General features: G+C 40.2%; 4 protein-coding genes across 9 annotated transcripts; 1 reads left to right on the top strand and 3 right to left on the bottom strand.

Annotated features, from left to right (window-relative positions):
- Positions 1-59: 59 nt before the first annotated feature.
- On the top strand, positions 60-2,476 carry LOC136262202 (forkhead box protein N2-like). Its single transcript, XM_066056396.1, has 6 exons — positions 60-882; positions 1,195-1,333; positions 1,389-1,436; positions 1,506-1,586; positions 1,641-1,701; positions 1,757-2,476. The coding sequence occupies exons 1-6, from the start codon at positions 268-270 to the stop codon at positions 2,244-2,246; spliced, it is 1,434 nt and encodes a 477-aa protein (XP_065912468.1). The 5' UTR covers positions 60-267; the 3' UTR covers positions 2,247-2,476.
- LOC136262207 (ubiquitin thioesterase trabid-like) lies at positions 2,356-8,665 on the bottom strand. 2 transcript variants are annotated; one of them, XM_066056405.1, is made up of 9 exons: positions 6,337-8,665; positions 5,724-6,250; positions 5,489-5,671; positions 3,140-3,264; positions 2,995-3,092; positions 2,890-2,936; positions 2,762-2,839; positions 2,642-2,711; positions 2,356-2,588 (listed from the first exon to the last, which is right to left on the bottom strand). In XM_066056405.1, exons 2-9 carry the CDS (start codon positions 6,246-6,248, stop codon positions 2,497-2,499), a joined length of 1,218 nt encoding a protein of 405 aa, XP_065912477.1. In that variant the 5' UTR covers positions 6,249-6,250; positions 6,337-8,665; the 3' UTR covers positions 2,356-2,496. The 2 variants fall into 2 exon arrangements, with proteins under 2 accessions (XP_065912477.1, XP_065912476.1); XM_066056404.1 differs by lacking the exon at positions 6,337-8,665 and having other exon boundaries at positions 5,724-6,315.
- A 142-nt stretch (positions 8,666-8,807) lies between these two features.
- LOC136262186 (DALR anticodon-binding domain-containing protein 3-like) lies at positions 8,808-11,293 on the bottom strand. 5 transcript variants are annotated; one of them, XM_066056366.1, is made up of 14 exons: positions 10,970-11,293; positions 10,360-10,912; positions 10,267-10,305; positions 10,157-10,212; positions 9,993-10,115; positions 9,873-9,943; positions 9,767-9,825; positions 9,632-9,714; positions 9,464-9,575; positions 9,352-9,410; positions 9,192-9,305; positions 9,077-9,145; positions 8,957-9,022; positions 8,808-8,909 (listed from the first exon to the last, which is right to left on the bottom strand). In XM_066056366.1, the coding sequence occupies exons 1-14, from the start codon at positions 11,291-11,293 to the stop codon at positions 8,856-8,858; spliced, it is 1,782 nt and encodes a 593-aa protein (XP_065912438.1). In that variant the 3' UTR covers positions 8,808-8,855. The 5 variants fall into 5 exon arrangements, with proteins under 5 accessions (XP_065912438.1, XP_065912433.1, XP_065912435.1 ...); XM_066056361.1 differs by having other exon boundaries at positions 10,360-11,293; XM_066056363.1 differs by having other exon boundaries at positions 10,163-10,212; positions 10,360-11,293.
- LOC136262214 (Krueppel-like factor 6) lies at positions 11,254-12,629 on the bottom strand. The gene has a single exon (XM_066056414.1). The coding sequence runs from the start codon at positions 12,473-12,475 to the stop codon at positions 11,432-11,434; it is 1,044 nt and encodes a 347-aa protein (XP_065912486.1). The 5' UTR covers positions 12,476-12,629; the 3' UTR covers positions 11,254-11,431.
- Between the last annotated feature and the right edge of the window lie 63 nt (positions 12,630-12,692).

Raw genomic sequence — 12,692 nt, 5'->3', positions numbered from 1 at the left:
GCAAAATACTGGCGGTTGCTATGACAATAAGATTGTTGCTATGCAATATAACAAGGTTGCTACGGCTCCTCGTGATTGTTACAAAAATGGCGGACAAGCATGGTATGTTCTAACGCGCTCTTTTTTCATCCTCCTTGGCCCAGAGCGTGAATTGGTGCTCCTATTGGCCGATACTACGTGATATGGTGTATTCTGCTTGTGAATAAGGGGAAAAGAACTTCACTGAGTTGTTTTTTTGGCCGGAAGTAGTCTCCTCAGAAGTGAACAATGGCAATGGCTGACGTGCAGACGATGCAGATTACACTCCCTGTGAAGAAAGTATTGGCTGTTCCTTCATCAAAGAGAATCACCAACAGAATTAGCTGCCCGAAGCCGCCGGGAATCTCATCCGTTCGACTTACTCCGCTCAAAGACGGGGGAGCCTCGACGGCATCAGCTGACAGCGACCTTACGAATCTAAACTGGCTTCAAAAGCCTCATGTTCTTAATTCGCTGTGTAGCTCCTTGGCAGAGAACCCGTCAAGGGTTCGTGCCATGAGAAGAATGCCGGTGAAAAAGACTAGTGAAACGAAAACCAATGTGCCGGTAAATGGAGAGAGATATGACAGTGACAAAGCGTTTGATTCCATCCTGGCAGTCAGGAACAGAAGGAATGGTAGTGGTAAAATGCCAACAAAACCACCACTATCATTTGCTTGTATGATCTTCATGGCTATTGAGTCATCACCAGACCGAATGTTACCAGTCCGGGATATCTACAACTGGATCATGAAAAAGTTTCCATTCTTCAGAACTGCTTCACCAGGATGGAAGAACTCTGTGAGACACAATCTTTCACTAAACAAGTGTTTCAGAAAGGTGGAAAAATCATCCAGAGATTCAGTGAGTATTGCTATTGTATATTAGTGTTACCAACAACTGCAGTATCCTTAGCAACGCATTGTAATATCTGTTCAATGAGCCTTGAAGGGATCATTAAGATTGTTTGTTATGTTTTTATGGGATGATTTGTCAAACTATCAAGTTGGTTTATTTGATACTAACATTAGTATTGTATCATTCAACATGGATGACAAGGCCACTATGACACTTAACCACTAATCAATTATTTCAGCTCTGGTCTGGGTGCATGTTAACACATTGGTTGCTTTAAGGAAGCCATTGCTTTAGTACTGCCTCTTTTTCCATTTACAGCCCAGTGCATCTCCAGTGAGTAAAGGAAGCTGTTGGGCTGTTGATAAGGAATATCGCAAGAGTTTGTTAACTGCTTTGAAGAGGACACCTTACCATCCCTACCATCAATACTTCACTCCTTCTTCTGATAGTATCATAGGTTAGCTAATCGTGTTATTCCTTTTGTTGTGTAATTTGCACATTTTTTGTTGCAGGCTTTTCGGGAATTGAAGCTATTTCTGTAGCAAGTTCCAAGCCTTTTGGTAAGTGCACAAATACACACATACCATATATGTATTGTACAAATTATGATATGTTATTATTAACTGTAGACACAGCAGAAAAGGAAGCAGCTTTCACAATGTGTATGATCAGTAACACTCCAGATAGGAATACTACACCTGTCACTCCAAGTAATCACACCGATAATCATTTTGTGTGCCTATTTTACTAATCTTTTCTTACAGTTATTTTACATGCAATAGAACTAGACCACAGCTATGCCAAGAAACCTCCTAAAAGCAGAGGGTATGTACTGTAACTGCCCTTGACTACCATATACTGTTTTTTCTGCTTTGTGTAGGCTTTGTTTGGCTGATGTAGCAGCAGCAGCATCCCTGCTACACTTTCAGAATACACTAGATGAGACTGCTGGGTCCCCTTATAGCCAACATTCTGATGGTAGGGATAGTATTGAATCTTCAGATGAAGAATTGAATGAAGTTGACAAAGATTATGACTTTTCCATGGAATCTGAAGATGAATTTGACATGAATGACAAGGCTGGTAGCAAGTTGGATAACTCTTTATCAGATAGTGGCTATGTAGATGCATCTCCACAATTATTAGAGTTGGCTAAACATGTAACAATGGAAGAATTAGGAGTCAATGCATTACTTCATTTAGCTAACAGCCCTGCCTTGGCAGCTAACTGTAACAGCAATAATTCTAACACTCCCAACATTTCTCCATCTTCCTTGGAGCAGTTTCCTCCAAGATTTACATCCACTCCTGCAAAAGATTCAATACAGGTACTGCCTATTCATCCTTACATTAATTCACAGCTCCCATAGCATTTTGTGAACACCAATTTAATGTGCAATTTTTATATAAATTTTTGAATCAATTTTCCGAGTATGTAGAATTTAGTTGGTGTGTGGTAGACAGGAGATTCACTGCAGGTTTGACATTTGATTAGTCACTGAAATTGTATGAATTTTTCAATGACCAATTTTTTGTAATCACTGTTGTTTTTTTTTTCACATAAAATTTCATCACATAACATTATCACTGTTCACTGAAATACTGAACAATAAATATGCATTATAAAAATCTACTTTGATAACTCTTGACAAGGGAATCTATTGCATCTGGTAACTCAGGGATGTCCATAACTGCAGTCAGTATTGGTACATCTGTGAGTATGTTTTGTAAACCATAGACAAGGTATGTTGTATATAAAGCTTACTCCGACTGAGATCAGTTAAGATATCTAATGACAAAAATTTCAGTAGCAACTCAGTTTTATCCACCTGTGTCTAAGCATTACAATGACAGTTCAATACACATGTGAATAGTATTTTCTTACTTCTTTGTCATTGAGATAATGTATCTTAAAAACTTTACCACTAGCATACGCAAGAGGTAACAACACTGGACAAGGCCCCTGGTCAAGATATGCAATAAAAGTTCTGATAATTTATGCGTGCTACTCACCTTGGGGCCCCTGAATGTTACTAGTGGTGTGAAATGATGATTTATGGCTATGACACAAATAGGAAGTGACAATAATTATATTAATATGACACTTGAACTGGGTACCATTGTAAGCCAGTGAAAGGGGAGTCTTTAACTCAGGATGCTGATCACAAGGGTATTGGTTTTCTGGTGTGACCCAGAGTAGTGGCAAATAGATCCCACTAGAGGACATACATGGTTACACACTACAGGGGACAGTGTTACATACCCAACAGGTGAATCAGGATGAGCATACACTATGATGGGTCTTTGGACAATATTAGCTAGTGTGAATATGTGCAGCTGGGGTGTTCCCTCCAAATTCATTTTGGCTTGTTCCCACTGAGGAAAACCCTACAAACAGAATAAATGAAATAATCAGAAAATATAACATGGTCATGCATCATAATTATTTATCCCTACAATGTGAATACTGTGCTGAGAAGGATTGTATTGGCTCTGGAGGTAAGTCCATGATGCATGCATTTTATGTACTGTGGTATTAAGTGACATTGAACAGTGAAAAAATCAGGCCCAGATGCATATGGCACAGTTAGGCAATCTGTGAGGTGCCAATGTTGAATTCATTGAGATCACAAATGTGTAACCAACATTTTCTAGTTCAAGCTAATTCACTACGTGCATTTATTTCACAGCTGGTGACAGGTACTTCCCTTACAGCATCACAAACAGCAGGCAACATTTTAAACCCAAACCGTTATCGTCATACTCTCCTAGATAAATATACTTGCGTCGATCATTAGCCATTCCAGGACATAACTCCTGTATTGGTGTTTCACTGTTAACCTACCCATTGTTGTGTAATGCTTCGTAACCATTTCATCCTATGATTTGTCCTATAATTAAGTTGTATTTGTTCACCTAGGCCTATGACTATATTCAACAATGACAATAAATAGTCATACAGGTAATTAAGTATGGTGATAAAGAGATATGATACTCGGTATAAAGTAACAACTATTTGTAGCTAAACTATCAGAATGATGTTGCCATACCCCTGCAAGTATTCAACCGTCTTGACTACATGGGAACTCTATTTGTAGGCTTTCTCAATAACTAGTAATAGCAGATCAGCACTATGTGGCATTAGTGGTGGGTACACCCATTACCATTTGTGACCATCTCAGCGAAAACCCGTCTAGTTCGCACAACTTCCCAATTTCTTTTTATTTTCTCAGCATTATCTGCATAGTCCAAGGAATGGTTCATCAAAATTTCAGTCGATTATGGTGAGTAATTACAGCACTAGAAAGTAGGAAAAGCAAGGAAATTGATTTGTACAGTGACTATGCTAAAAATATACTACAGGCGCTTACATTAGCAGCCATAACTTCCGTTTGGATTAGTCTACAAAGTTGGGATTTGGCTTACAGTGTTCACCATGGATTGGCAGATCAGCCAAGGTATAGTTTTAGCCCTGCAGTCACTTGCGCATAGGTGTATGAAGTCAGTTTTAATGAAGAAATGGCAACGATTTTGTTTACATCTACCGCATCGTAAACAAACGCATGTGACACGCAAACCATTGGGGCTACAGAAATGAAACAAAGATTTTTGAACTCCCCATAACACTTCCTTCCCTGCTTGATTAAAACTTGCATAAATTTTCTTTGTAACACATAATTTCACCAATTTTTTTTTAAATTTCGTTTTTCTCAATATGCATGCTTGTGCAAATTAGACGGGTTTTTGCTGAGACAGTCATATTTTTCAAGCAAAAAACCTCCACAAATTTGTCACTATCCAGGAAGATTTTACAAATCACTTTTCTTTATTTTTCAAGATATAAATTTTTTGTGGATTGTCTATAATTATGGAATTGTGTGAAGTGCAGATTATTTATGTTTACAAAGAAATCAGTGACAGCACTACTGCAATGCACATGATAACCAGATTGGTGTAGTGATGCAGGAATGTGATCACGGCTCAGTAGCTAGTTCCAAGTCATGGTTCAGGTGCTATTACTTGTATAGTTTCTGGTACTACAGTATTCTTTTACCAATTTGTGTTGAGGCTTATGCTGGTAAATGTTTAGGTAGTTTTCTGAACTAAGTATTTGAGATAATGGTATTGCTCTATAGCTAATAGGAATAGACCTTATTCATTTAGAACAGTAAGCACCCTCTGATGTCACGCGAAGCCATAAAAGGCTCCCTATTTGCCATGGTGATGGTCTTTCGGACGCCATTTTGAGTTCTAAAACTGGGCGAGCACAACGGTTGCTATTATGTTACCATAGTTATGGTACTGCAAATGGCGAATTTGGCGGAGAATTGTGATGTTACTATGGTTTTGGTACTGCAAATGGCGAATATTGGTGGACAACTCCTTCGCAACGGGTTGTAAGCGCTATGAAATTAATTCAGTGAATAAGGTCTATTGACATACATGTAAACAATATCATTTTGCATTCAGCAAATGTTTTGGCTATAATTTTTTAAACCATGACTTTTTTCCCAACAGAAAACTCCGCTATACAGTATTCAATACTTGTCTCTGAGATATAATTAGGAGCTTATACAGAAAAGATGATGACACATAAACATAAATATTATACCTTTGTGGGGCTAGGTGGTGTTGACTGCTGGTAGTCATTGTGCCATCTACTGTAAAACATGATTTGTGCCTTGCTGTCCGTCAACGTAAAAACAACAGCATTTTGTAGCAGAGAAGTTCGATCATGAACACCCCAGAAACCAAGTGAAGCCGCATGAAATAGGGAAAACTGATCGTGCTCTGTCTAGAATTACAAAGATAACATCTACCCACACGATCACATTTTGCAACAGTACCTTCAATGGAATTATTGGACTGAAGGCTAGTCTCCTACAGTCCAGCAACAAATTATTGATAGGGTTGAACACCTTCTTAGCTACTAAGTCAATCTGCAGTTGTCCAAATGTCATTACCACACTGGCTTGGCTAGCTGAGGAGACATAAATCTTCTCTAATTGGTTAGCTATGTCAACATCCGTTGAAGACCAGCTAGAATTCGCGTCCTTCCATTGCCACATAATTAGAGAGCTCCAGTTGATGACCTGCGATGTTTCTAGGTGGTTTAGAGTATCTAGATCCATGAGTTCATTTCTAATCCCATCTCTTATCTTCACACTAATTTTCTCCGGCTCCACGGTCGGATTCAAATCCCAGGGAAGTACGAAAGTTGTCTCTACTATACGCTCAAAACAAAACAATCCATTTGCGTTCTGCATCAGGGCCCCGGTTACGGCTGAGCGGATGGCATCAGCCGTATCTGGAGCCGTAGACGACATGGTCTTTACAAGGCTGGGTACTTTGAGTGCTGCCAGACGCTGCATTCCTGAAGTGGGCACAAAAAGGAAGACAATCATTGCAACAAAAAAAAAGCTATATTCTAGCTACACACGTCACTCTTCGAAACCTCACTTGCTGTTTTTCTGACTGGATACTAAGTAGGCGTTACCGACGCGATGACGTCATTCTTAACTAGGTTGGTCAGGGAACGTAGCTAATCCACCGCTATGAACAACTCTATGAAACTCTTTGCCCCACACCTTACAATGTTCGGGGTAGAAGATAAATTTAACACCAGAATCAATACAAACTACATAGCTCAATACTGGGCTGCAAATGCTAAGCAGCACAAACAGAAGGTAATACTTCATGCCATGTCTATGTGGTGTTTGTAGTCACCTGTGTTCACTAATCCTTTTATAGTCGGTGGGAACAGGGTACAAAAGGGCCCCAGCTAAATTTGGTAACACAAAACCCACGTCTACTAAGATTGGAGGAGATCTCCAGTCAGTGCCACTGCATCCGATCCAAAATCTGATTAATTCTCAACTCCGAGGGGGTGAATATCAGCTGCAGCTGCCAACAATGAACAGACGCGACAGGCGATCCATGTTTCTATACAATCAGGTAACACACAACAGCCTCTAGCCTTACAAAATAATTTGTAGAATGATTTGTCAACCTACACTTGTCTCCCCTGTAGCACCTGCAAGGTGGAGACTACTACCAACAGCCTACCCATTGGAATGATAAAGGGTTCACTGTGCACCAACAAGCAGAAAATCCATACACAAGCTGGCAAAAGAGAAATAGTGGAGATGCAGCTAACAAGGGCTCACAGAGTCATCTCAAGCTAACAGGGCAGACACCACAAGCCTTAGTGGGACATGAGACAGACCACAAGTACCCATATGGCAGTGGTAGTTTCCCAACTATCAAATCAGGAGGCCTCCAGACTAACCACCGCCTACAGAACACATTAAACAACAACAGAAACAAATTCTTCCAGCAACAATATTGGGATGACCACCTCTCGGGTAACCAAAGTGATAGATCACTCCATGGTGTCAGAGGACGTTTCAATGGCATCGTCCAGCACGAATCACAACAGTTTGATCCAACAAGGTTTTTCATGGTTGGCAACAGGAAAGTTCCCCCATCCTTCAGACATCAATCCCATGGACAATCCAGTGGGTCAGGAAGATTTCCCTATGATGGTGTGTTGCCCAGCATTTCTCAAGAGGACGAGGAAGATGAGCTGGAGGAAGGCTACAGGTACAAGTACAGCAGCAGAGGTAGTGGGGACCAGAACACATCAGAGCTGATGGGGAGGTATGCCAGGTACTATCGTACACAAGAGCACGGTGCCAAGGGGAAGAAATCAGCATCTACAGCACTGAGGTCAGTACCATCTCCTGTACAGCAACCAAATGATAAGAATAATGAGCTTCTATCACGGTACCTCAAACATTCAGCCAAGAAACAAGTTCGTGCAGGTAGCATCCATGTCCCAAAGTATACAGGGGATTATGATCCTAATGTATACTCTACTGGAAAAGTCTCCTCAAACGAGAAGATGCCACCAATACCGCACAGTGCATCAAAGCAGCAATCATCACAAGAGGATTTGCTTTTCAACAAACAAGAAGCTACAGCCGAACAAAAGTATCGCCTGGAGAAAGCCACATTCCCCACCTCTTTAGGCAACAGTAAAAAGGATGCTGATAACACTAATCCACCAGAGAAGGGTAAATATCAGCTGATGTATACAAAGAGGAAGAAGATGGTGATTGCCTCAACTAGTGATAGGGAGAATGACCCCAGTATGTTGGTTAAGGGAGGAGATGATGTGACCACTGGAACAACTGAAGATAATACAGAACAAGTTCAAGAGGTAGCTGAAAGGAGGTCAACCCCAGAGCCTACTGAAACAACTATAAGTAAACCAATTCCTTCTATTCCTGTTCCTAAAAAATCAATTAAGAAAGCCAGAAAAGCTTCTATGGTGCCAAAGATGCTACCAAAGATCGAAACAACAAAAAATATAGGCAAAAAGACTGATGTTGCTAAGAGCAGGCGTAAAAGTCTTAAGCCAGTAGATATCAAAAGGGATAGCAAGAAGGTAGAGGCAAAGGAGGTTACTCTAGCAGATATTGAAACAAAAGTCGAGCAAAATCAAGAGGAGGAAACAGCTGCTGAAGACCTCCAATTACAATCTTTAAACGAAGAGGAATGGCCACATGTAGAAGAGAACTGTAATGATGAAAACGAAGGCCAACAGGATGTTACCAACACAAAAAATGATGATAAAGAAGAAATAGATGGGAAAGCTGAGGAAGAAGAAGATCCATTTGCATCTCTAATACCTCTTAGGGCAAAAGTACCTGACTACTTGAAAATTTCTTCAATGACAGGATTCCTGCCGATCACACCAGTAACCTTCTCATGGTTTCCCATGTCTCAACAGCACAAGGAGGAATTCAAAAGAATGAGTGAACAGTCCAAGGTCCCTCCTTCAATGAGGCCCTTCCAGAATAAAAACAATTAGTACATAAAAATCATCCTATCATTTATGACTTGACTTCCCCTTTTTTGTTGTAATATTCATTCATTCATTCATTGAAACATAGATTCATATCTTGTTCACGTTATCACAATTGGTCTATTGGTTCTATAGAGAGAAACTCCAAGCTATTGTGCATGACCTGTATGAACACATGAAAAGACATGGAATTATTACATCTCCATTTACCTGCTTAATGGAGTTCACCAGTGTAAGACGAGCATACATTAAGGGTAACAAGTGAGTTTGGGGTTCCTTAAATTGTAGTACATGTTTAAATAAAAAAAAATACTATCCCAATTAACTCACTAGAAGAATTTTCACTCGGCTATAGTATGAGCTAAACTTCCGGGATAATTGAACAAGGAAGATGCAGAGCTGAAATTGAAAGTAATTGGATATATAGCTAGTTTTATAACTCCACCTTCTTGATGTCAGAAACAACGTATAATCCTAGTCCTTGTTTTTGAAAGGTAGCAATGTCTTTTATCATACTAGGATATGCTGCAATGTACTGAAACAACAGTACCCATTCACACTAAAATGAAACAACGTAACAGCAGATATACAATTTCAAGGCAAACCTCATCAGTTAACAATGAAAAATCAATATCAGATAACGGTGGCATTGGAGGATAAACATCTACAGTGTATACGAACAATAGTGACAATTATAACGTGATGACAAATTGGTACTTTTCTTAGTTGCAGTTTGAAAGTTGTTCATTAGGGTAGCAATCCTGGCATAGTTGTACAGTACAAAACTACCACTGCTTCTTAAGTCTTGAGAGCTATTCTTTAATCGTACCTACAATCGACAACATGGATAAAATACTCTTATAGAACACACGATAGTATCTTTACCTGACATTTGGGATCAACTGAGAACAAGTCAAACTTAATAGAAGCCTCTGCCATTCTACATGAGATGAGCTCCAGCTGAGCATCTAGTGTACACAATGGTAAAGGGGGTTACCCTTATCACACCAATCAATGTACCTGAAGTGGTAGCACCATATCTTACCCTACATGCCTCCAATGAGAGTGCCTCTCTTTCACTATAGTAAACAGGTAAAATGGCTGGGTCTATGAGTATATAAATGACCTGAGTAGCTGTGAGAACATCAGTTCCATTTTACCAGTAGTCTTCACTCCAGAATGGTACAAAATATGATGCTATGGTAGACACACGAGATTAACAAAGAGTCACACAGACTAATTTAACCTGTATGGTACTGCTACCCATTACAATGGAGGAGATGGCAACAGCTTTCTCAATGGTAAAAGTCATTCGATGGTGAGTAACATGAATGACGGTAGCATTTGGTTTTACATCATGAGGGATTGCCTACATAAAATACCAATTACTTCAATGAATTCATACAGTACCATAACTATTTCTGATGATTTGCAGCCAGTCATTATTAGTCCATTGTCAGTTTCTACTGTAAAAACATATTTATTTTTCTAACTAAAAAAAATACCCATACAAGCCTTACCAGTTACTGTATTCAAGTTACTACTGAATCCTCCACTTCCTATGTAAAATAACAATGTGGTTCACAGTCACTCCCATCATGAGATAACTTTACCTATTAAATTTCTTTCCATCAAATACTTCCTAACATTAATACTACAAACAATGGAGGGATCATCTTCTGAATGGTCACACAGGTAGGGTAACATGGCTGGACCATATAGTGCAGATTTGAATGTTGATTTGTCATTAGATGATGGTAGAGTAGTTCCATCACAGCAAACAACAGTATAGCCAAGAGTTGTTAGTATATTATAGAACACCGAGACCAACAATATACCCCTGACTTTACTGACTGGAGAGTTCAATACTCCGTGAAATTCTTTACAGAAATAAGCTGTCTTGTACTGCTTGATGTCTGTCTCAGAAACAGTAGCAGCATCATGAGTATATAGATAAAAGCTTTCTCCTGTTGGAGGTTGAGCACCATAACTATTTCCAGATTTGGCAACTTCTTTGATGCACTGTGAAAACCAGTATGGACGGCACAGTTTAATGTTGATGTGTCCCATGTTGCTTGGGAGGAATTGTGTGAAGTAACATTGTAGGCCTTCACTAGATGCTGCTACCAGTTCAGTTAAAGCTTGTACAATACCATCAGCCAACACCTTTATGTGGAAAGAGCCAGTCAGAGGAACAGTTTTACCTACAGATATTAGCTTCACCTTAACATGGCTACGATTAATCAAGACAGTTATTAAATATTCCTTTCTTATCAGCAGGTCCCCGTGTTGGCTATCTTGACTGCAGAATACTGTTGGACCATCTCGTTTATCTGTCATGCTTATACCACTTTTTGACATGGAACTGAGAGCTTTCGCTGTCAGCCTTGATAATAAACGCTTCACCGTTTCCAACAAGCTCGTTGTCGTAGCCTCAGAAGTAGCCATGCTTCCTATCTGATAAGCGCCTGCGCGATCACGCGAGCGCACGTGCTTTAAAAACAGGATGATCTCAAAAATTTGGTTGTGAACAAAACTAACAAACATGTTTCCAAAACCCCAAGTCTATTTACAAAAATGTACATAAAATGTAAACAAAATTGTATGATTCAATGTATTGTAACAGGATAAACAAATAGTAATTGTCTGGAGAAGCCATGTAAATGCATTCAACAATGGGCTACTTTAGAAATCTGAAGCAGCCGACAAGTCTGAACTAGCTGATGAGAATGGTGATGGTGGAAGATCAGTAAAGTCACTATGTTGCTGCAGGCATACACTTCTGCTTTTTGGTACGTCTGTTCTCTTTCTTCTACCTCTAGGGGCATTTGGTTTGTAGTGAATGCGAACATGCTTGGTTAGGTGATCAGAACGTGAGAATTTTTTGCCACACACTGTACAGCCGTAAGGCTTGATTCCTAGATGTTTTCTCTCATGCCTTGCTAGCTCATCAGAGCGAGAGAACCTCCAACCACAGTTTGGCCAGGTACATTCAAACGGACGTTCACCAGTGTGACGTCGCAGATGAGCCTTTAAATGAGAGTTTTTAGCATAAGTTTTATCACAGTTGTTGAATGGACACTTGAACATTTTCATTCCTCCCACAGTTACTATATTGTCTGGACAGTCAAGCAAGAATTTCTGATCACTGGCACCATCTGGAGCCTCTCTTTGGGATAGCTCAGGTATTGTGGCAACTTTTGGGTCTGACCTTCTGGCTTTTTTCTTTTTCACTTCATGGGAGCTGCTACTGCTCCTTCTCTTCAGCGCTGGTGAAGAACTAAACATAATCGGATCTTCAGCTAAGGAAGGCGACTCTGGGTTCAGCTGTAGAGAATCCAAGTCCAAATCAAGATTGTGCAAGAAGCCATCGAAAAGATCCGTGTCCATCTCTAGATCGTTGATGTCGGGGAAATCAAACAGTCCATCAAAGTCATCTGGCGTGCAGGGCGTCTCCGGTTCTTCGCTAGAAGCACTCGTGAACGGATAGCCACTGCTGTCAGTTTCGGCGGTAGGAGCAGCCGAGTTGTATTGTGTGTGCAGCCCCTCCTCGTACAAGTACGGCTTCTCGCCAATCCACCAAATCGTCTTGGGTCTTCTCACTGACACCTCGCCAATCTTCCTCACAGTCACCACACGGATTTTTGGCCTCACAATTTTCCTAAGCATTTCTGGTTGCGCGTCTTGCACCCTGAGTAGATCTTCGCTGCTTCCGCTAATTTTCAACATTGTTATCGATAATTATATGGCTTCTCGGTGATAGTTAACTTCTGCGTTTAAACAATTCCCACCATTTTAAGCTGAATGTGTGAAATGCTTTAAACCCAGTGGTTTATAAAGTATTTGCCTGCAGCCAATCGCATGCGCTCGCTGCCAACTTCAAAAAAACACACAGAGTGGGCGTAGCTAGTGCCCCACAAAAGTCAGGAATGCATTATTAGACCAC

Source organism: Dysidea avara, chromosome 7 (assembly GCF_963678975.1).
Source record: "Dysidea avara chromosome 7, odDysAvar1.4, whole genome shotgun sequence".
Lineage (NCBI taxonomy): Eukaryota > Metazoa > Porifera > Demospongiae > Dictyoceratida > Dysideidae > Dysidea > Dysidea avara.
This window is presented reverse-complemented; position numbering and strand designations above follow the sequence as displayed.